Below are 22,877 nucleotides of genomic sequence, written 5' to 3'. Positions count from 1 at the left end.
CATATGACTCGAAGAGAGCGCACGAGATAAAAGAATCACTTAATCTTTTTTAACCGGTTCTTTGGAAGGACCATTAAAAGAACCGATTCGCATAAATGAGTCTTCTCATCACTATTGTTTATTGAATTACATAGCATGAATCCACAAGAGGGTGCTCTTCACCAAATCAAACCCTTAAGAGAAAACAACAAATTGTCTCCAGTAGAAAGGCTGAGATAATACTGTGAATCATAGCAGAACTCTAGTGAATGTTATAAAAGTTTAATACCAATTAAGACAAATGAATTTCTACAATGTTTTCAGTCTCAATCAATAGGAGAAATGGTTCCCAATGCAGGGTCCTATCCAGATCAAGTACATATAACAATACATTAAACACAATCTAAAAAAAATATCAGGACACATTTCATCATTCCTAATACAGTATACTGAGAAATTGCTGAACTTGTTCTTTGTCCTTTGGAAAGGCAGATCAGGGGAATGTTATTCAGCTCCAAGTTCATTCGTTTTATGTCTCTGTTTTGTGTGATCATCTGTAGTCCAAATGGACACCACAACTGCAGACAGAAGGACTATAAAATAATCATATGTAGAGAAGAACATTCACATTGCTGCCTTCACAACTCAGTTTCAATCTAGAGGGCGCTTCTTTACAATCCTTACACTAGTAGAGAAATATTGTATTCGTACAGTATAAGATTTTAAAGTCATGTTTTAGCACAGTATTGATTTCACCTCATTTTGGGTCCAGGAAACAAAGTTCCTATTAATGCATATTTTATATAAAAAAGGGGGAGATGGAGAGCGAGTCAGTGAGAAACTTTGCTGCGTATAGAGTCTCACGATGTTTCAGGGGATTCTCAGTCTTGTTTGTTGCAGTTAACCATCCATTTCCACTTGCGAGTTCTCAGTGGCATCGTCCTCAAGGACCTTGGAAGGAGTGAGAGGTTCCAGTTGCGAGTCTGTGTTAACAGAATCAATTCCATCCGTTTTACAGAGAAAATCAGTGGGAGTTATGCCACCTTCACCTGGGAGGGCAGAAATAGGGCTGACAGGAGCCTTAGAGGGTGAGTGAGGGGAAAGGCTCTTGGGTGATTCCTCCTCTGACACATCAAGAGTGGCCCCCTTTTTGTCATCCTTCACCTCGTCTGGGTCACTTTTGTCAGCTCCAAGAACCTCTGACACATCCTCCGTTACGTTGTCCTCGTTTGGTATAGCTTGCACATCACTGATCTCAATGGGTTCCGTCTCATCTCTAGCCTCAGTATCTGATTTAATGGGAAGGAGTTGTTTGGAGTCATCGTGGGTTTCCAGTGACCTGAATTATGAGGTGCAAGAAAAACAGAAAAGCACAGGAACATGAACAGAGTGACAATGCTCCATTAATAATTATGAGCTGTAATATCACCTGACTGATACAAAATACTATTATCAGTTTTTTAGTTACAATAAAGAGGGCCACAAAAAGATCATAATTCACCACAAAATTCAGAAAAAAATGAATATATTTTGTATTAATACAATAAAGAATGATTTTAGGATCATTTGTAAGATTTTTAGCTTTTGTGAAATTTTCATGACAGTTATCCCCTAAATTCATTTGAAGGTTTTATTTAAGGTTATTTGTAATTCCCATAATTCTCAATGGTGATCTTCATTAAGGGGCTTTCACACAGGACGCGGAATGCACTGCGCTGCGCTGGCCGCTGGGTTCAGCGTTGCCCTTCAGATACAACGCGATTTGCGCTGCGCTATGCCAGAGCAAAGTAGGCGGAGTTTTCAAAAACCTTTTAAGCGGGAGTTCCAGTGGCGTAACTATCGGTAAGCAGGGTACGCGGTTGCTTACGGGCCCGGACCAATCAGGGGCCCGCTTGACTGGAAGATATTGATTGACAGCCGGGGCCCCCTATCGCATATTACTACTTTTAGTTTGATCGCATTTTACTTTATCACGATTTTGTTTTAAATAAATAATGACAACAACATATTTTACAGATCATTAAATACATGTGTGAAACGAACAATCATGGATTTTGGTGTAATTTGTTTTGAGCTGGGAGCCTGGGACTGGGGAATGCCCGGGTCGGCTGTTTAACGTTACATGCGCGCGCCACTTCATGCGTTTTCTCAGATCGGATAGCTACTGATTTATCAAAACTATTCCATTTACAGCTGGTCACATAAATGTGTTTTTGCAAAACAGATATAAATCCGATCTTCAATTTCCGCGCTATATGCAGATTTAATAGAGTTCACGTCACCGAAAGCAACAGATAAGCTGCATTTTATTGATCATCAGCTAAAATTTCTAAATCGAAGACCGCAATTAGAGAGAGCGGCAACAGTACTGGTAAGATCATTTCGTTTCTTTACTTTTAATGAAGATGATTGTGTGTTAAGCGAGCGTCTGCGACTTACTTTCACTTTGATTTGCGATAGTTTGTGCGTTGGCTTGATGAATAGATGCTCATCTGCGGTGATGCGTGTTGTTGCAGAAGCGTCGTCATATCTGACTATGACATATAGCCTATAACACGCTCTCACACGTTTATTTTTTAAATTTGACATATGTGGTTTCAACAACCAGATGTATTTACACTTGTCCAGTGTCGTCTGGAATGCGGCCCAGACCACCTCCTGAAGTGGTTTGAGCGACCGGATTCAAATCCGTCTCGAATGCGTTTCGAAGGGAATTTACACCTGGTCTTTTCACGATTGGATAGCTATACCTATACGATCACAGAAAAAGCATGAAGTGGCCAGGTGTAAACAGTTCCTTGCGTATTGCATGCAAAAGCCTACTCGTGGACATTGCCTCATCACGTGTTGTAGGGGGCCCGCCTTGATAATCCTGCATAAGGGCCCGGTGTTGGCTCGTTACGCCACTGGGGAGTTCTATATGTCAGTAATAAGGTTAGTTATTTTGATTGTTGTTCCTCCTTTCGGTCAGCAGTAAACTATGTATCTGTCCCGTGCTAAGAAGCGAGCGATAGCACTAGTCCTGCTAATGAGAAGAAATCAACACACGAATCATGAGCTCAGTTCTTTTTTAGAATAAAACATTTATTCAAACATTAAAGCTGACACAAAGGAACAAATTATATATATATATTAAAACACACCTGACATGCCAACTTGAATGGAGATATGTCTCCATGACACAGCTTTTCTGCCGATGTCCATACGACCTCAAACTTGTATCATAGAGCTCAGGAAATTCCGATACACACAGTACTAGCCGTTCATCCATTTTGATTTCCGTGTTTGTTTGGATGTCCCGTTTCTATTGGCCGCGCTGATAATCGTCACAGAGCGCAGCGGCAAAAATGTTAAACTATTTTGAACTTTGACCGCGGCGTGCGCGCGAGCAAGTCAATGGTGCGCACCGCTGCGCTTGCGCTTTGCTCGACGCAGCAACAAAACGTCTTCGCGCGGCGCAAGCCATTGAAATGAATGGGTTTCATAGCGCAGCGCAGCGCTTTCCGCGTCCTGTGTGAAAGGCCCATTATGGTGTGTTCACACCGAACGCGAATAGAGCGTCAAATACGCGTCTATCGCGTCTAGTTAGACGCTTGAACATTCGCTCGAGTTCAAATTTTTAAACTTGCGCGGAAGACATTCGCGGCAAACGCGTCGCCCAATTCGCGTCATTCGCAACGCCCGGCGCGAATGATGCGTCTATTCGCGTCTTTGCATTGACTTTGTATGTAATCCACTCGCGCAAATAATTAAATTCGCGTTCGGTGTGAACACACCATTAGACTGTCAGTGCAACGGAAAAAAAAGAGAAAGTTTAATACAATGATTTATTTCAAGGAATTACAACACTAATGTTCTAGAATCCCAAATCCTTTGACTGAAATACTAGTTTCCCCTTTGCATTACAGTATTGGATTTTTTTTCTTTGGCATTACAGTAATAAGAACTGGGGGCAAGCAAATTCTTTTTTATATATATTTTGGGAGGAAAAATGTTAATGACAGAAATCATTAAATTAAGTCAAACACTCAACTGACCGACATAAGTCCAAGCAAACTACACTGGGTTTTAAAGTCTTATTTCTTTTTTCCCCATGGATAATGTCAAAGTCTGTGAGTAAGTGATTCTTCCGTTTTGAAATTGATTATTTTCCATTAGAACGAGACAGAATTATTTTTAATACAAATATTCTTCCACTTCCCTTTCACAGCCACTCATAAGCATTTCTCTGTGGTCCACATTAATAACAATGTGTTCTTTAGCTTTAATTAATGGCAAAACTCCTATTTAAATTTAAGTAAGGTCACCCGGATACCACTTAATAGGCATCCCAATTACACTAATGAAAAAATAGAGATCATTTTTTATAATAAATGATATTTCCAAACAATTCATAGGTCAGGGGGTCTGTATTCATACCCGTTTCATCAGAAAAGGTAATTTGTCTCAATCAGGCAAGCTACACTTCCCAGTCTATTTTTACTCTCCTCTTTTCACAGCTCTAACCTCTACATTTAACAAAAATACAAATAAGCATATGGTGTCATTGTACACCAATACATCATGCGTATAACAATTACAGCATATCAGAACGTTGAGAATAACACAACTAACTTTTTAAAACGGCAACACTCTACAGAAGCACTGAAGGCTTGAGTAGTCATTGGCTAGTATTTTTTTTATTATAGTTGCCAGACTGTTTACATGGAATGCAAGAAGAATGAAAAAATTCAACATAATATAAATAGAAGTATAAAATAGAAATTTCAAACACTATTAAAGTCAAGTAAACAGTCTGTAATCAAATAAGTACAAATTATCTAATGAGCACAAATAAACAATAGAACAAAGATGCTAATTAAAAAAGCTGTGCTTTTCAGATTTTACAGGTAGTTAGATTAGTAATCAAATGTAAAACAACACTGCATAGTCTTCATTGTCTAAATCAAATATAGATGAATCCTTATTAAAGTTACAAAAGTTATGCAGTCAAGAGCATTGAGTGATTTTTTGCAGTGAGATTGTAGTTTGGTTAACATTAAAAACAGCAGCAAGAATATTAGGCTGCCATCACTAAGACAATGCACAGATCCAATAAACTGATACTGTACACGTGCATTCACTTTCTCAACTGTTTACGTTCACTTAAGTAATAAACGACTAGGTTTACTAGGATACTCGCCAATATGGAAATTTCGACATCATTTTGTGTGAAATTGTCCGTTCAAGCACAAGACTTTAAAGAGAGCTTAATTCAGTATTCACGTGCTGTCAAGATGCACCTTTCTGGGCGCGCACTTCGGATGTGCAGTTTGTGCACACAAATTCTCACAGTGCACTTAAAAACGTGTGCAAATGATAAAACTTCATGACGACGCAGCACTGGTCCGAACGGGACGGTAGGAGCGTTTCCATTACAGATTTGCGTAAAATCTTTGCGATTTTTTCTAAATGTCGATAAAAAACTATTGCGAAATGACGGCGTTTCCATTAACCGATGTTATGCGACTAAAACGTCTTTTTTTCCTCTCGCGATAAGTCATTCCAAAAATCATGGCAACGGACGTTGGTAGGTTTATAGCCTATATTACAGCCACCGCACTAAACATTATTATTATTAATGGAAGGAGACGTGGTGGTAATGGCAGGGAAAGACCCTTATACTGCAAACGGCACATAGCCTAAGGAGTTTCTGGGTGTTTCTCCCTCATTTCTGCTCCGAGGTCCTGATTGTGGAATTTTTTTGAGTTTTAGAATCCAGTATTCCCATAATTGTTGTTTCTTTTATGAATTTAATAAAGAACTATGTCTCGTATTATGTCCAAACGGTCAGTGTACTTTTGTGTCCATTCCTTTTTCCTTATGTAACCCGTAATTGCAAAACGAAAAATTAACGGTTGTTGTATTTTTAAAACGCAAAGTTGAACACCAAAATTTTAATTTGAACTGTACACACCAAAAAAAAAAAGAAAAGAAAAAAAGACGAATTTTCAGATTTTTGTTTATGACTATTTGCACCTTTATTAAAAATTTAAAATATTCACAAATTATTATAATTTTTTTTTTTAAGTAGATTTTACTGGTTTTCTAAGGCCAAATTAGAACCTGGAAATGATATTTTTCCCGCAGTGCTGCATGAGAAGAGCCATAACCACAGCCTACAGAAAGGTGATTTATAGGCTATAATAAATGTGTCGGCAAAAATACTGAGGCATTTTAATCATTTATTAATAAACTATTGTTTTCTAAATCAGTGTCGGCTAAAAACATATCTCCATCTCCACTGTAAGGCGGATGCGCCTTTAGAGAGAAATGCACCTTTCATACGGATTACATAATCAGAAGGTATTAGCTTTCGATTCGAATTTGTTAGTTTTAAAGTGGCGATTTCAAGCTTTAGCTTAGGCGATATTTTGTTTCAGTTCTCGCGCTTCAGTTCAAGGAGACCATGAAACCGCGCCTGATTGTTTTAGTTTATTTTACAAAAGCACAAAGTTTTCATGTTATTGTGAGTTTACACAAATAAAAGTAGTTGCGAATAATGTATTATTATTTTCTGTATGACCAGAAATGATAGAGTATTTTAAGTTGTTTCCACTGTTGATAGGAAAATTGAAGTGTGCGCGCCCCCGCGCTCCCTGCCATGCAGTGCGCGCTCCACACTCGCACAAACACGAATGACGTGACGAATTGCTTTGTTCCTTTTTTGGATAAAATCGTCTTCTAAATATGTAGCCTAATAAATGTTATGATAATTATTTGCGGACACGGACCCCAAACACAAGGCTTCTTTCTAAGTCAGGTGACTGTAAATGCGCAAAAACTGTTTCCATTGCAGTTTTGCGAAATATTCCTTTTTCGAATTGCCTGAAAAACCACCTCATGCGAGCGTAAACTTTTTTGCGATAAACGAGAGTTTTTGCGAAATGGACGTATTTCCATTGTGCGTATTTTCAATTCGCAATTTGAAGGGTAATGGAAACGGCATATGCTCTCTTTCTCTCATGGTGATTGTCTAGTCAAATACATTTTTTAGTCGATTTGGACTCATATGCGAGTGATTTACCCGCATTGAAATAAACAAGATTTTTATTACAATACATCTTAATTACATGCCATTAACAACTGAAAAACTATACTAAAACCGCTGATAATACAAACAACTTTCTCACCTGTTTATTTCTGATCCTCCATTGGTAACTATAAAGAAATGAAAATAGTATTTAAGTAAGACAATCTGACATCACAAAGAGAATATTTCCGCAGCGAGTTGAGGGTTGAGCATCATACCTGGCTCCATGATGACCTGGCAGGAGTGGTTTGGCCTGCTGAGCAAATGTTCGGTCATCTGGTCAGCGCCAGAGGCATCTGCCAGAAAGTCACACTTGAGACACACCAGTGTTAGACTCCTTGAACAAAAGGGGGAGGAAAAAAAACTTTCACTTTCAGCAAGTTCATAATACAAATAAACTGTAAACTGTGATATAATAGATCAAAACTTACCGCAACCCACGTGGAGCCTTCCTCTCTTTGCCAAACCGTACTTTTGAAGAAATGCTGTGGAATCTGCAGTTGAGATGGAAAAGGTCTGCTAAAGATCTGATCACATTTATTTGGAACTGTCTATTCATCCATGTTTTCCCCTTACCTGACCATATGCTGTCTGAAGGCCTTCTGGCAACTTGATCTAAACTTGCATATAGTGCACCTCAGCGATAAAGGATAATGAACGTAAGGGTCCATAACCTCTGAGAGACACTCGACACACTTATGTCCTCCTCTTGGAAGTCTGTGAAGAATAAATACTCATTAACATACTTTTTAGCATATAGGCTGTGACTCTATTTTAGTATAACACATTTATTATACTTCGTATACTTCCGTTGCTACGAGTACGCTAGGGTATGCGTATGTGCCGGAAATTTCATTATCAGCATAGTATGCATGTATGTATGTACATAGATTTTTCTAATCACACATTTTCTAAATGTGCCTTCATTTTTTTGGCACTAAATAGTTGGTCCACAAGGTGGCAACACTGGCCGGGACCATTGTTTCACATTAAAATAAGAAATGGAAGAGACTGAACAATATTGTAGCTGTTGTCTGCATTGACGAGAGCTTGTGTTGAAACAGAAGTATACTTTGTGCTAAAGAATCCTCACTTCAAACGTTTAAGCTCATTATTGTGGATGGTTCGGTTAAAGCTGAATTGGCTTGTGGTCTTTGCCCTTCCTCCATTTAAGTTTGGTTTGGTTGTGTTTGCTGGTGGTCTGACGGGTTGTTTGGCCATTTCAGGACTTGTGGGTATGATGTAGGATTTGCTTGAAACATCAGAACACATTGGTGCACCAGAAACTGAGGCCCGAATTGTCACCTAAAAAGATAAAATAATGCTAATGAGAAGGACTAATGAAAAGTATAATCCCAGATCATTCGTGATTATGTTGTTTATTATACAGTTATGTTATACAGTCTATATTATATAGTTATTTAACTTCCAATTTTAAAAGATTTGGTTTCAAGCAGACCTTGGTTCCTGGAGGCAATCCTTCAAGGTTTCTTGGCTTCCTATAGGTTCGATGGAAGTGTGTTTTGTGTTCCACTTTTTCCTTGTAGGTGAGGAAATTTAATCTGCACTTCCCACATCTTTGAATCCCCTTTTTCTAGAAAACACAATAAAAGAACACAGAACATATAAAAAAAGTTAAGTGTTAAGTTGCATTCAACAATTAAATTGTCAATTTAATTTTGATGTGATTTATTGCTAAAAAAAATTCAATGAATTGTTGAAAAAAAATTATATCTGAATTTTCTGAAGGTTTGCACTATGTAAAAATATTGCACTTTTTTTGGTGTACTATCTTGCTTTATCTTGCTCTTAGCCGATAAGACTCGTCGTTAATCTGGATTGCTGTTGCCTGGGAGAAGCCCATAAGTAAAAAACAGGGAAGGTGAATAGAGTAGGCTGCTACTGTCAGCCTGTTATATATTGCACCAAGTTGTTCGGCAGACAACCAAATCAATCCAACCTTAGAGTGAGAGCCAATGGGACAGCACACAAATGAGTTGCACATTGTGCTGACTTCAGATCAGTGAAGTCTCAAGCTCCAAATACACAGACAAAGAGACAGATGATGTCAAAAAGACTCATGTACACACTCTTTCGTTTAAATGATTAAACAAGGAGGCAATAAATTCATTTCCATATCCATACAAAACGCAAATAGAAGCATACATATGAGGTTATACACTCACTTGATGTCTCATGTAGTGTTGCATATACATATGGCCACTGCGAAGGACTTTCAGGCAAAAGGGACAAAGCAGGTCTTTAGTGTTTTCATGAACTGTGCGGAAATGGTTATCCACATCAGAGAAGAAGGAGGACCTGTAGTTACAAACCTTCAAGAGAGCAAAAACAAAGTGAGAACCAAGTATTCGAAATACAAATTACATAGAGCAATGATGAAGCTTTACCTGACAGGCATAGGGCATCTCTCCAGGTTTGTGATTGTCCCTCATGTGCTCTAGAAGCACTTGCTCCGTCTCAAAAGCCAATTCACATATTTTACAGTTGGCTGGGGAAAGAAAAGATATCACTACACTTAAAATATATCAAAACCATCAAAGTACTCCCCTCTGGTGAAATTCTCATTTCAATTACACCATAAATGACTATTTTAACCTAACCTCAAGTCCTCCAGGAAAGTTCCTACTCAAGTTTGAAAATTGTAATTACCAGTATGTGACGTGATGTGTGTTCATGTGATTTTTGACAGAATTTTTTTTTCATAGCTTTGTGAGTGCAAAAGACTGCAATTGGTGTGAAATTGATATTTTATGTATTTTATCATTCTCATTCAGCTACAAAGAATGGAGAAATGTCATTTTGTAGCACAAGTGTTAGCTAAACAACAGTACTTCCTTCCCTCATAATGCCAGGCTGGTCCACTTTGTGGCTTAAGGCCTGTTCACAAAGTTTCAATAATTATCTTAATTCCATGAGAATAGGAAAATCCACACCACGACTATTATAACATCACAGAGGATTTGCTCTTTGCAACGCAAAGTAATGCTCAACACATCACTTTGCGTTGGTGTGTGGACACTAATATACTTATAGTTATTGTTATCTTTATCGGTGATATGATATGAACTGGCCTTGATTCTGGCCAAGAACCACCAACTTAACAAGGAAAACACTTAAAAGTGTTGTGACTTACTGGTGGACTCAAAGGGACTGTGGGCGCTCTCTATGTGGCACTGTAGTTGAAAGGGAGTTGAATACTGCCGGTAACAGTGCTGACATGTAGTGTGACTCTCCCAGCTCTCACTGTTCTGCTTCTCCAACTCCAGGTGATGTTTCATGTGGTTCATGAACCTGAGTGAGAGGGAAAAGAACAGATGACAAGGAGCAAAGGATGGCATTACAAAGAGAGAGGTCCAGATAAAAGAATCCTACTAGCTGATTCACATCTCTCAGCGGGTGACCAACTCCCAGCTAAATTATTGGCCCTGTCAACCCTGCAACTTCTGACACATTAAAAATTATCACTGACAGCGGCAATGACCAGGCGTTTTGCTCAGTGAACACAAAGCAAAATACCGCAAATGCTGTACATGGATGGTGATTGTGAAATGGTTCTCTCATTAAATGACTAATAAAATAACTGAAGCTACAGCTTGTAGATATACAATCACATTCACAGAGTAAAGTCAAACAATTTTTTTCAAGTTTCGATTAAGTATGTCACCTCTCTTCCATTCTTATTCTAAGTGTGTGTGCAGAGATTTCTTAAAAAAAAAAAAAAAAAAAATCAGTAGGCGTGCCACCGCAACCACAATTGGCTTGCAGGATGCCTCAAGAGACAGTAAGAGTGAGAAGGCATTGGGTACACCTGCAACCTGTGACATTAATGACACTCTTTAAGGTAAATGCCCTGCTCCACAAACAGCTGCTGTCTGGGGAGAACTCAGTCTGACACAAGCGGGACCGCCGTTGACAAAGGTGTGACGACTAAACAGGAAAGCCTTTGATGTGCAAGGAAGTGAATGTCAAACAGATGTACAACATTCAAACAGGTAAACCACCACAGTGTCTGCTCTCTCAGGAGTGGAGTTTCCTTTTGCTTTTTCAAAATGTATCTAAAAATAAACCCATTACATCCTCCGAGAATCATGCCGTTTCAGATGTTGCAAACGAAGTTCTCATCCTATTTTTGAAACAGGTCATATTCCAGCTTTGTCTACAGATTACACTAGATTTAAAAGATACAAATGAGCAGTACATGAACTATCCACTCATCATAAACCGTAATTCATCAAATACATCTGAAGGGAAGGGAAAATGCCAAAGTTAAAGTAGCTAATGTTCAGCGCCATTGGGAATACAAAATAAAACTCATGCACAGTTAAATATAATTAGCCAAATTACAAACATACGCTATTAAAAGTCACCTTTGAACAGTGCGAGGCCTGTGCGTGTGTACTCAAGAAGCATTTGAGCTCCCAAGGGTTTTCGAGAGACAAATGAGCAAATATTCTACTTAAAGTTCACGTTCTAACTGTGCATAATAGCCATTATAATCCCAGCAATTATACTGCTCTGCTTCTTTATTTAATGATGTGTTGTTCAGGCTGCCTCTATTCACACTGCCTCACCTGCCATTGGTGCCCTGACGTTGAGCAGCCAATTTTTCAGTCAGCGCGTTCTGCAACCTCAGCTCCCCTAATAGGGATTTTTATGCGGCTGAACTGTGACCCCCGCCGCCAGAACTTGGGGTGCGCTGCAAACGCGCTTCCCCATTAAAAGGAGCTTACTGAGGCTTTTCTCACGCCGTGGCTGAGTAAAGTTATTTAATCACAAGAACAGTTCTTATAGCAGCCAAACTACCTTCCATTATTCATCTGCGGCCCCTAGAGGGAACGGGGGTCTGATAATGTCATCCATCTGAATGGGAATCCAGTGATGGGGTCTGAGAATGGCTGGTTCCCCCAGTTTCTCCCTCTCTCTCCCAACTATTGCTCTCTCCATCTCTGGGCTCCTGTAGCTAATGACTCTCATGAGCAATGTTCCCTCTGAGCCGCATGAGTCACATTGTTCCCGCACAGACCAAAACAATTATACAAAGAAATCAGATTGAAAAAACCTAGGATTTCTTGAAACGTTTTCATGTGTGACAAATTAAATATCATCTACCGGGACTAAGGTCTATAGAGATTCAACCATCTCAGCACCAGACTTGGCCACTGACTGATTACAGATGGTTCTTCAATAACATGTAATAGTGTTATAATGGGTTTTTTTTGTTTGTTTTTTTAACATTCAAACAAATACCTGATATTGTTCTTTAGCATTTTCAAACAGCTGTTGCACTTGAATGTGGTGTTGGACTTGAACTTGGAAATCAGAGATGAATCCCCTTCACATTTCCCATAGTAGAAGTCTGAAACCAGCATGATCATTTTGCCTTTGTCAGTCTCAATGACTTTCGGTGAATTGGCTTGTTTGTCAGGCTTTGATGTAGAGGGGAACACAGAATCCAACAATTCAGGGCAGCAGATCTGAAGAAGAGGGGGGGAGAAGAGAGTGTCATAACATCTCAATACTGCATATAGTGTTGGTTGTAATCCATTACTAAGTTATTCAATTACTTTTCCCTTGCAATAAAGTAAGGGATTACTCTTATTTTTGTAATTTAATTACAGTTACTTGAAACGTAATAGCATTAAATACTGTATAGACTATAGAACGGTTATCTGTAAAACAATAATGGATTTAACATCAAAATTTAACATATAATGTTAAAATGTATGTTTTTAATGTAACCTCCCTTAAAAAACTTTGGTGAGTTTATATTATTTATTTGATAGAATTAAGAACAGTTTCAGGTCTATCCTTGTATTGTTCAACTGGTCGAGGCTGATATGGGATTTAGAAAGTAATGCATACTTTTTAGAGAGTAATCAGTACATTAATCTAATAGGCTATATGCACGCATAATTTCCGCATTTGACGCAAGGATGCTCGTCAGTTTCCGGTTGGGGAGATTAAAGCGGAGGAAAACGGAGGAAAACGGGATTATGGCAGAGTCTTCAAAATTTACTGTCCTCCCGTCTTTGAAACGAAACTTTCATACGTTTAGATGTAATTTTATATATAGTTATGTTTATTTAATATAATTTTAAAAAGAAGCATAAACACAACGAGGTGTGTCTGTTTTGTCCGTTTTTGTGACTAACGCTTCTTTAGTATAACCATGGAGTATACAATTAAATATAAATTCTCGGTATTGCATTGGACTCTATGATCGGCGGAAGTTATCGAGCATCCTTAACCTTCACCGGAAATACCGCCGTGCATAGAGCCCATTACACCATTGAAGACGTAAATAGTAGCTAGTAATTAATAACTTTTTTTTAGAGTAACTTACCCAACACTGACTGCATTTCCTCTGAGGGATCAATAAAGTATATCTGTCTCTACATAAGGAGGTGGCAACTTTTTTGATATTAGGTGCCATTTTTAACTTTCCTATGTAATCAGTCATCAGAGGCTCAAACATGCATGCTTTATTGGTTCTTGTACGTCAAGCAACTAAGGTTAAGCTTCAGTTTACCATATTTGATAAGCGCTATGTATGTGCATTGATCAAATGTTTATATGTGAAAAAAAAGCCTAAATTAAATCTCTTCATTATAGAGTCTATATTTGTCTCTTCAGAACACTTGGATTAAACTGCTCGATTCATATGGATTACTTTTACGATGTCTTTATATACTTTTTGAAGATTGAAATCGTTGACCTTTTAATGGATGAACAAAAATTGAGAGAATATTAAAAATATCTTCATTTGTGTCTTATGGATTTGGAAAGACATTAGGGTGATGACAATTTTCATTTTTGGGTTAACTATGTCATAATCGGTTATTAATATTTAGATGTAGCTCAGCCTGATTTAACTCAAAGCTGTTGTTAATACAGAAAACAAAAGAAGATAGTAAACCAACCTTCATGTGACTTTTTAAATGCTGAAAGCCAAACACATTTTGACACCTAGGACATTTCTTTCTGGCGGAAAAATCATTTTCTCCAGCTGTCAAAGAAGGAAAAAAAAGATGAAAAGATGAAAAGATTGTTGCTTCTGGAAATCCTGTAATACATAATGGCTAAAAACCCATATATGTCAAGCTTACCTCCTTTGGACACACTGTTGTTTGTGTCATTTATCCTTGTGCCATTATCTGTGGGTCATAAAAAAAAAAAAGAATTCCTACACACAACCTGTCACACACAAACTTCCTCTTTCAAAAAATCCCCCAAAAGGCCTCTGAATTTTCTAATTGTTTTTGGTGTATTGAATTGATTTTTTTTATTGAATTGTAGCAAAGCGCATGGACAACAAATAAATCCCATTTTGTTGTTACTTTTAATTGCAGTGGCTCAATCATCCAAAAGTTATGGTGGGTGGATTGTATTTTCAAACCTTGGTTACAACCTTTCACTTTGGTAAATAATACACGAACCTAGAAACACTGATACAGGACATTAGAAAAAAACATTCCACAGCGGTATTCCAAACATACACACACACACAGACACACACGCTTACCTCTACTGTTCATAGGTTGCAGGGATAACGTTTTTTGTTTAACTAGTATTGGGGTGATGGCTGGTGTGTTTTGAGAGATTGAAGTAGTGTGGGATTGAGAAGAAAGGTTAGCTGGGGCCTGTACGTTGGACAAGGTCACCACATTGTCCTGGATGAGCTGCACTTGAGGCCTGTGAATGACCCCTGGCTTTGGTGCAGCACTGACCTGTGAAACTATCTGCTGACCTGCTGCTTGGGAAACAAACACACAAAATACATAATCACATACCAATTCACCTCATTAGCATTCATCAAACAATCCTGAATGTATCACAGTTTCCACACAAAAAATATTAAAGGGTTAGTTCACCCAAAAAGGAAAATTCTGTCAGTAATTACTCACCCTCATGTTGTTCCAACCACTGATCTATATAATGACTGGATAGCTCATGACGTTCTAAACTGCCACCAGGCGGTGAAGCCACCGGAAGTGTTCGAGCGGCCATCTTACGATTCCCTACCAGCAGAGGGCTCCAACGGCCGTTATACAGAGATCGGTAGCTCCAACGGCACTTTTAAGATGACCCGCTGCGCATCAACAAGTGTAAAACGAAGATCACAAAAGGATCTTGAAAAACTCCTCACAGGTTGTACTTTAAGCCCATATATAGAAATTGATATGTACAATTGTCGCTATTTCCGTGTTGTTTAAAAAAAAAATTATAGCCTACTATGCATTCTTTCACAGACGTATTCAAGTTTAAACCCAATAAACGTATTATTCAATGCATTACTTCTTATAAATTTAATTAAATGCATATATTTAATATTTTCATGTCAATCCGTGTTCAGTTTGACCACGAACCATGCGATGTCACTTTAATTCAGCGCCAGCAGCACAAACGATCTCTGCACGCACCGCACAGGACGGGCATCCGCGTGCAGTGAAAGCTCCAACCTGTTGACATGGCGGGTATGGTAAAAAATATGCACTGCAAACGGAGTAGCCTATGTGTAAACCCCTTATTTACAGTGCACACATCTGCGGCGCATTATGGCTCCGACAAGGTTTTATTCCTACCTTCACGCGGTGTCAACTCACAACGGGAGCATTTCCACGTAATTTGCCGATTTGTGGGCGCGATCAGCTCCGGTAGCCGTGTCGCAGCTGTAAACGCGCCGCAGACGTGTGCAGTGTAAATAAGGGGTAAATAAGAGGTGAAACCGGTGTACATTAACCCATACAATTTGTATTATGCATTTCCTGGACATGTTCTTGCTAACTAATCAAATACTTGAACAGACTACTGATCTATCTGTAAAACACAATCAGAAAGAGCTAAATTTTAAGTTCACAATTCACATATACTTAATTTTTAGTAAGCAGGAATAATTTCCGACTTTAAACAAATACCCATTTAAATGCTTAGGATGTTTGCGTTGTAAGACTGTTCAGGGAGACTTTAGATTTAAAGACTCGTGTCTCGTTATGCAATGTTTTCTCAGTCAAATCATACAATTTCCTATTGATTCAATAGAACGCGTGAGCTCACTAGGGAATCACAATATGGCGGCGCGGTGGCTTCACTGTTTATGACGTCATGAGCTATCCAGTCATTCTATATAGATCAGTGGTTCCAACCCCGTAAGACCTTCGTTCATCTTCGGAACACGAATTAAGATATTTTTGATGAAATCTGAGAGCTGGATCACTCCTCCATACTAGTCCATAGGCTTCTTCAGGAATTGAACTTGCCGGCCTCGAAAAGTTATTAAAGACATCGTTAAAATAGTCCGAGTGACTACAGTGGCTCAATCTTAAGTTTATCAAGCGACGAGAATACTTTGTGCGCAAAAATAACGACTTTATTTCAACTATTCATTTCCTTCTCTGTGGGCCTCGAGTCAGTTCACTAGTGTAATAGCGTAAGCTTCTGTTGTTGTACGTCACACGCATCACGCACATGACCAGCATCGGCCAATAGTGAGCCTACGTGTGACGTAGCTCTACGGAATCACACTACGTTAACTGACTAGAGGCCCAAAGAGAAGGAAATGAATAGTTGAAATAAAGTCGTTATTTTTGTTTGTTTTTGCGCACAAAAAGTATTCTTGTCGCTTGATAAACTTAAGATTGAGCCACTGTAGTCACTTGGACTATTTTAACGATGTCTTTAATAACTTTTCGAGGCCGGCAAGTTCAATCCCTGAAGAAGCCTATGGACTAGTATGGAGGAGTGATCCAGCTCTCAGATTTCATCAAAAATATCTTAATTCGTGTTCCGAAGATGAACGAAGGTCTTACGGGGTTGGAACAACATGAGGGTGAGTAAATACTGACAGAATTTTCATTTTTGGGTGAACTAACCCTTTAAGCAGCACAACTGTTTTCAACATTGAGAATAAGAAATGTTTCTTGAGCACCAAATATTAGAATGATTTCTGAAGGATCATGTGACACTGAAGACTGGAGTAATGATGCTGAAAATTCAAATAGAAAACAGATATTTTAAATTGTAATCAATCATATTTCACAATATTACAGTTTTTACTTTATTTCTTATCTTGGTGAGCATAAGGCTACATTCGCACAGCAAGCCTTAGTGCTCAATTCTGATTTAATGCTCAGATCTGATATCTTTGTGTGGCTGTTCACATTGTGTTTTTAAATGTGGCCAAGATCACATTTAAGGTCAGAGACCCTTTTCAAAATCATTAAAGGGTTAGTTCACCCAAAAATGAAAATGATGTCATAATTTACCTGTAAGACATTTGTTCATCTTCAGAATACAAATGAAGATATTTTAATGCAATTTTAATGAGCTTTCTGTCCCTCCATAGACAGCTACACAACTACCACTTTGACGCTTCAAAACTTTCATAAAGAGATCGTAAAACTAAATCACATAAATTGAGCGGTTTAGTCAATTTTCTAAAGAGACACGATCGCTTTATATGATGAACAGATTGAATTTAGGCTTTTATTCACATGTAAACACTTATCAACTCACACATCAGTTGTGGTAAACAGATTCACTTGCATGTTCACTTGATGTGCGAGAACCATTGAGGTTCATTCTTGTGTGTTATGCAGCAGTTTGAGCTTTAGCAAGAACCAATGAAGTTTGTTCTCTCGCCTCAAGCTGTTTTTGTTCGCTAATCAATGTTTATGTTAAAGCCTAAATTCAGTCTGTTCATCATATAAAACAATTCAGTCTCTTCAGATAATTTGGACTAAAACGCTCAAATCCTATGGATTAGTTTTATGATCTCTTTATGAACTTTTTGAAGTGTCAAAGTGGTAGTTTTGACACTAGAATGAATACAATAGAATGTAACTATTGAAAGCTTGTCATTTGAATGCATAAAGCCTTGCGATTTAAAAACAAGTGGTTTTAAACCATTCAAGCCAATCAGCAGCAAAAGAGAACTCATTTTGTTATATGCTGCTGCTCATACATCACTTGAGTACTTAGGTGACAGTTTACCCAAATAGCCTAAAGTAAATCTGTTCATCATATAAAACGATCGAGTTTCTTCAGAAAATTGACTAAACCACTTAATTCATATCGATTAGTTTTACAATCTCTTCAAGGCTCAAAATTGCGACCTTTTTGGTTGCATATGCTCCCGAAATTGAATCTGTGTGACCGCAATTTTTGTGGGGGCATTTGTGCGAGTGCAAATAATTGTTGTGGTACAACCTTTTGTCTACAGATAAACTGACGGTTTTTAGTTTAAATTTGTCAGATCTCTATTCTGGACTTGCACACAAACGGCATTGCAATCATTTCTCAAAATGTAAATTGTGTGAAAATATTACAAAGTTTATTATAGGGCTGTCACTTTTGTGAAAAAATCCTGTTCGATTTGAGACATAAGTGTTCATTGAATCGATTGTAAAATCGATTTTCCATGTCTAAAGACGTTTCCATTTTAAACACCAAATTTAGGCAAATCCACGGAGAACTAACAAACAACTAAGGCATTAGTAAAGAGGGCGCTTGAGACGCGCACAAGTATCTTTTAATACATATTAGTTGCGATGCTCCTTAATTTTTAGTGGGTGCTCCTAAATTTTTGCTGGTGCTCCTAACTTTTTGAAGTTGGGAGTGCTACCAACCAGTGCTACCAAAAAAAAAAAAAAAGTTAATTTCGAGCCCTGTTCTTCATGAACTTTTTGAAGCATCCAAGTGGTAGTTGCGTACTGCGTAGCTGTCAATGGTGGAACATAAATCTCTCAGTTTTCATCAAAAAGATCTTCATTTGTGTTCTAAAACAGCATTCCTCATTTCTAAAACAGAATTCTTGTGTAAGAAACAGCAACGAATGAAAGTCTTACAAGTTTGGAACGAGATGAGGATTTAGTAATTAATGACAGAATTTTCACTTTTGGGTGAACTAACCCTTTTAACAGAGTTCTTTTTAGCACCTTATTGGGCTTGAAAGGTCAAATACACACACTAACATGTCAAAATGCCCATCTTTGCGAGCAAGTGTTAAGTGAACAGTTGAGAAAGAAAATGCATGCTTTTCAGTATATTACACTAATAACAATCTCTCATTGCTCTTGACTGAATCACTTTTGTAACTTTAATAATAAATTTAATTTACACAGCGAAGACTATGCACTGTTTTTGTACATTTGATTACAATTTATGTATGGTTTCTATAGGCCCATCTAGGGCTTTATGTTTTTCAGGCAGGTCTATTTCATTTGTGTCTTTGTTCTATAATAATTTAATTGTCCTAATGCTTGTAATTAGATTCTTTGTTCACATTTTATGTTAGTTAGGCTGGTATTAGTTTTTTTGTGATATTGTATAATAGATTTTCATAAATCTGATCACCAATTTCAATATCACAAAAAAAAAAAAAAAAAACGAAGAAACTACACAAACACATTTATACCTGGCACAACAGTGAAAGTGGTTCCTGGTGGATACTGTGACCCCAAAGAGCTGATAAACGAGGTGTTGCTGTTGAGATTCTGTGGTGACGCCACAATGTAACCCTGTGATAATGATCATATAAAAATGAAATGATTTAAATTAATAAAGAAAGATTCAGTATCCTGATCAAACAGCCCAACCTATGAAAACACATCAATAAATTCAAATTCATGAATGATTATTAATAATTGGTAAAATTTTACTTCAGTGAGCGGAAGCCTATGGCTACTATGGACTAAAAGAAACTCTATAATTGTGCTTAGCATTTATTCAGCACAAATAATAGATTTAGATTACAGATTTTACCTGAGAAAAATCAGCAAAGAGTTACCTGATTGTTAATGATGATGGGTTGAGGGGCTGTTTGAGGTCCTAGAGTTGTGTTGAGAGGGATGAGGATGGGGTTACCACCTGATGGGGCTGAGCCTCTGACCATGAGTGTATGACCTGTAGCCAACATTGCAGGGTTCGGCAGGGTTTGGGGAGTCTTTTGTGATGCTGCCACCATCGAGGGGTTTTGAACCGGGACATTTCGCTGGTTCTGTTGGTTAACGGCACCTGAAGATCATAAGGAACACAATGATAAACATCTCAAGGACAAGAACAGATCGGAGGTGTCCGCATCAGGATGCCAAAAAGCTGTACCTGGTCTTGTACTGGCCGCAGGCTTGGAGCTACAGATTTCACCGACAAATATTGGTTCATCATCATCATCCTCGTCATCAACCAGATCTATTAGATTGATTTCGGGTACTGCCTTCTGCCACGGCTCCAACTCCTCCTCTTCACATTCCATAAACAGCTCAGACATCTGAGAAGAAACAAAAATTATCAGGGCAATGTTATGTGGTTAACGTAATCACATCAACTACCGACAAAATACATTATAACATACCAGGACACTTACACCTTAGCTAATGCTTGAGAGTCCAGTAAAGCTAAGATGCTATGAGTTGAAACCAATTTATCTTTGCTGCACACAGGACATAGACTATAGTTATCTAAACTTAATTAATGTAAAGTTTAGATACCCAATTATAGTGGTGCAAAACCTGTGATCCACCTCTAGCATGCATGCACGATATTATTATCGACTGTTACTGCGGACACAGACCGGCTAAAATGCTAATTCAGATCCCCAAATTTCACTCCCAGTCCCAGATATTACTTAAAATCAAAATGCAGTCAAGAAATAAGTGCACAAATGCTAAGAAATCAGAGACATTCACACATAGACTTTCTATTTAGCACATTATTCAGAAATCTGTTAGCAAGCAAGTCGGCTGTCTGGATGCTAACAGGCTAAAAGCAAGAAAAATAGCAAGCGGATGCATAGAGAAACAGCAAGCCGCACAGGAAATGTTCACTGGGTTTATGATAACACAGAGGCAAACATTGCAGATTAAAAAACGAAACTCAAACTTACCTTTTAAAATCTCGAAATATTTACTAACAACATCAGTGTTGATTCAGACAGACACGCTCACCGCGGCATGAAGCGCGGAGACTCATGGGAAATCAGAGGGGCTATTGTTGAGAAACCAGGAGGCTCACGTCTCCCACAGAACCTAGACTTTATTCAACTCTTCGAAATGTCTTATATTAAGAATACAGAACATTAAGTAATTGTGTGCTGAGAAGAAATGAAACTATAACTACTACATGAATGAGTCAGACGATATAAACTAGGCCAAAACAAAGACAAACGCCGTCTACGTGCTACATGAACACGTTCTTTAGTGATTTTAAGACTTGCAACGTGATACGTTATACTAAAATGAACAATCAAGTTTCGAAATAATTCAAGGAAACTAATGGATGTTGTAAAAACAACTAATATTAGAATAACGTCAGAAAAGCGTCGTACCCAGTAGTTTGAGGCAAATAAATGGTGATTTAACAGAATCATAAAGATAATACTATATGAGTTCAATTTGACTATAGCAACTTCACCAGTCTTGTCTCGCTTCTGTTTGTTTTGACCAACAGGTGGCACTATGAGTATTGAGATGGGCTAGGAGGAGCATGCCCTTTATAAACAATGAATGTCATCATCACCAACACATGATAGGCTACATCTCGTTCTTCCATTCAGAAAGTTAAGAAATTGAGTTTTTTGAGATTGTTTTTTGTTTTTTGGATGGCTTATATTTTTCAACTGTAACTCTGTGCACCTTTTGTTCTGGACATGCAATTGGTCTGTGACATTCTTTTTGTAGTTTCTTGAAAGTTAAATATCTGTGAATGAACTTGATTACAATTGGTTAATGTTTGGATGTATGGCGTAAACTATTTCCCCCTGTTCCCTGTATTTATGAAGTAGCCTATACTTTCTAGTTTTACTCAATATCAATATTTTGGATAGGCCTATCGGTGAATATCCTATTATTATTATTATTTTACAATAAATATTAAACACATTGTAATTTACAGCATACAAACAGCTATCATGTGTTGTAGTTCAAGTCATGCACTGTTAGTACTGAGGAATCTGCCATTTATTTGCATTAAGTTGCTGTTTGTTTTACAGCACATTTTCAATAGTGTTTAATTAGGCTACTCTTATATTGACAAACCAGGAAGACTGTTTTTTCATTTTACATATGCTCAGATTGAATATGCCTCTTCTCACATGTAAACAACAGTATTATATAGTCAATTATGGTTGTAAAAATTGTATGCAGATTCATTTATCTTTAAATATGAAAATTAGAATATTAGAGTTGTTTAGAATCTATTTGAGAAAACACACGAGTCCAAAATTAATAATAACAGCAATAACAGCAATAATATTATTATTTAAAGCAATCATACTTTTTATTATTTCTCATATCTTTTTGTTTTTCCATAACTTGTCACATCATAACTTATCATACTTAACACAAACAAACACATATATACTATATTTTGCAGTATTATTTATCAGTTTCTTATGTTGTTGCTCTATAGCCTATTCTTGATGTTCCAGTATTGTGGCTGACTGTGTTGTTCTTGTGCCTGCTGTGGCAACATTTAGAATACCAATTCAGATGATGAAGAAAAAAAAAGTGTGGTGATCAAAGTTAGGTCTAGTTGTAGCTATAAGGTTTGAAAGGGGGAATAGCAATGTCCATATGTCGACATAGTTTTGGTAAAGTGAGCACAAGTTCAAACAGTCTCCATGTATGCTGCACTTGTTCCTGCAGAACACTTGACTTAATGCAGCTGGAATTATGTAATCCATGCTTCAAATATACTCAATTTCTCCTTTTACTAATAATACACACACCAAACAAAGCCTACATTTATGTGAAGGGAGTTGTGTGGTAAACCAAACTGATTTTAGGAGGTGCTCCAGTGGTCCATTACTCCC

The 22,877-nt window shown here is 37.8% G+C and overlaps 1 protein-coding gene across 2 annotated transcripts; it reads right to left on the bottom strand.

Moving 5' to 3' along the window:
• Positions 1 to 493: 493 nt before the first annotated feature.
• On the bottom strand, positions 494 to 21,103 carry znf280d (zinc finger protein 280D). Of its 2 annotated transcripts, none has more exons than XM_056258999.1 (18): positions 20,952 to 21,103; positions 20,171 to 20,336; positions 19,857 to 20,083; positions 19,485 to 19,587; positions 14,595 to 14,825; positions 14,179 to 14,226; positions 13,993 to 14,078; positions 12,320 to 12,546; positions 10,206 to 10,363; positions 9,460 to 9,560; positions 9,238 to 9,384; positions 8,511 to 8,645; positions 8,145 to 8,356; positions 7,628 to 7,768; positions 7,483 to 7,545; positions 7,270 to 7,388; positions 7,152 to 7,179; positions 494 to 1,318 (listed from the first exon to the last, which is right to left on the bottom strand). In XM_056258999.1, exons 2-18 carry the CDS (start codon positions 20,334 to 20,336, stop codon positions 880 to 882), a joined length of 2,631 nt encoding a protein of 876 aa, XP_056114974.1. In that variant the 5' UTR covers positions 20,952 to 21,103; the 3' UTR covers positions 494 to 879. The 2 variants fall into 2 exon arrangements, with proteins under 2 accessions (XP_056114974.1, XP_056114975.1); XM_056259000.1 differs by having other exon boundaries at positions 14,595 to 14,822.
• Between the last annotated feature and the right edge of the window lie 1,774 nt (positions 21,104 to 22,877).

This window comes from Rhinichthys klamathensis, unplaced genomic scaffold (genome assembly GCF_029890125.1).
Source record: "Rhinichthys klamathensis goyatoka isolate OS25496 unplaced genomic scaffold, OSU_Roscu_1.1 h1tg000161l_1, whole genome shotgun sequence".
Lineage (NCBI taxonomy): Eukaryota > Metazoa > Chordata > Actinopteri > Cypriniformes > Leuciscidae > Rhinichthys > Rhinichthys klamathensis.
This window is presented reverse-complemented; position numbering and strand designations above follow the sequence as displayed.

Excerpts from the sequence above, each read along its gene's own strand:
- znf280d (XM_056258999.1), bottom strand. The coding sequence starts at position 20,336 with ATGTCTGAGCTGTTTATGGAATGTGAAGAGGAGGAGTTGGAGCCGTGG. Across the intron at positions 12,547-13,992 it reads ATTTAAAAAGTCACATGAAG|ATCTGCTGCCCTGAATTGTT; the intron begins GTTGGTTTACTA and ends CCTCTTCTTCAG. Across the intron at positions 8,646-9,237 it reads AACACTACATGAGACATCAA|AAAAAGGGGATTCAAAGATG; the intron begins GTGAGTGTATAA and ends TGTGTTTTCTAG.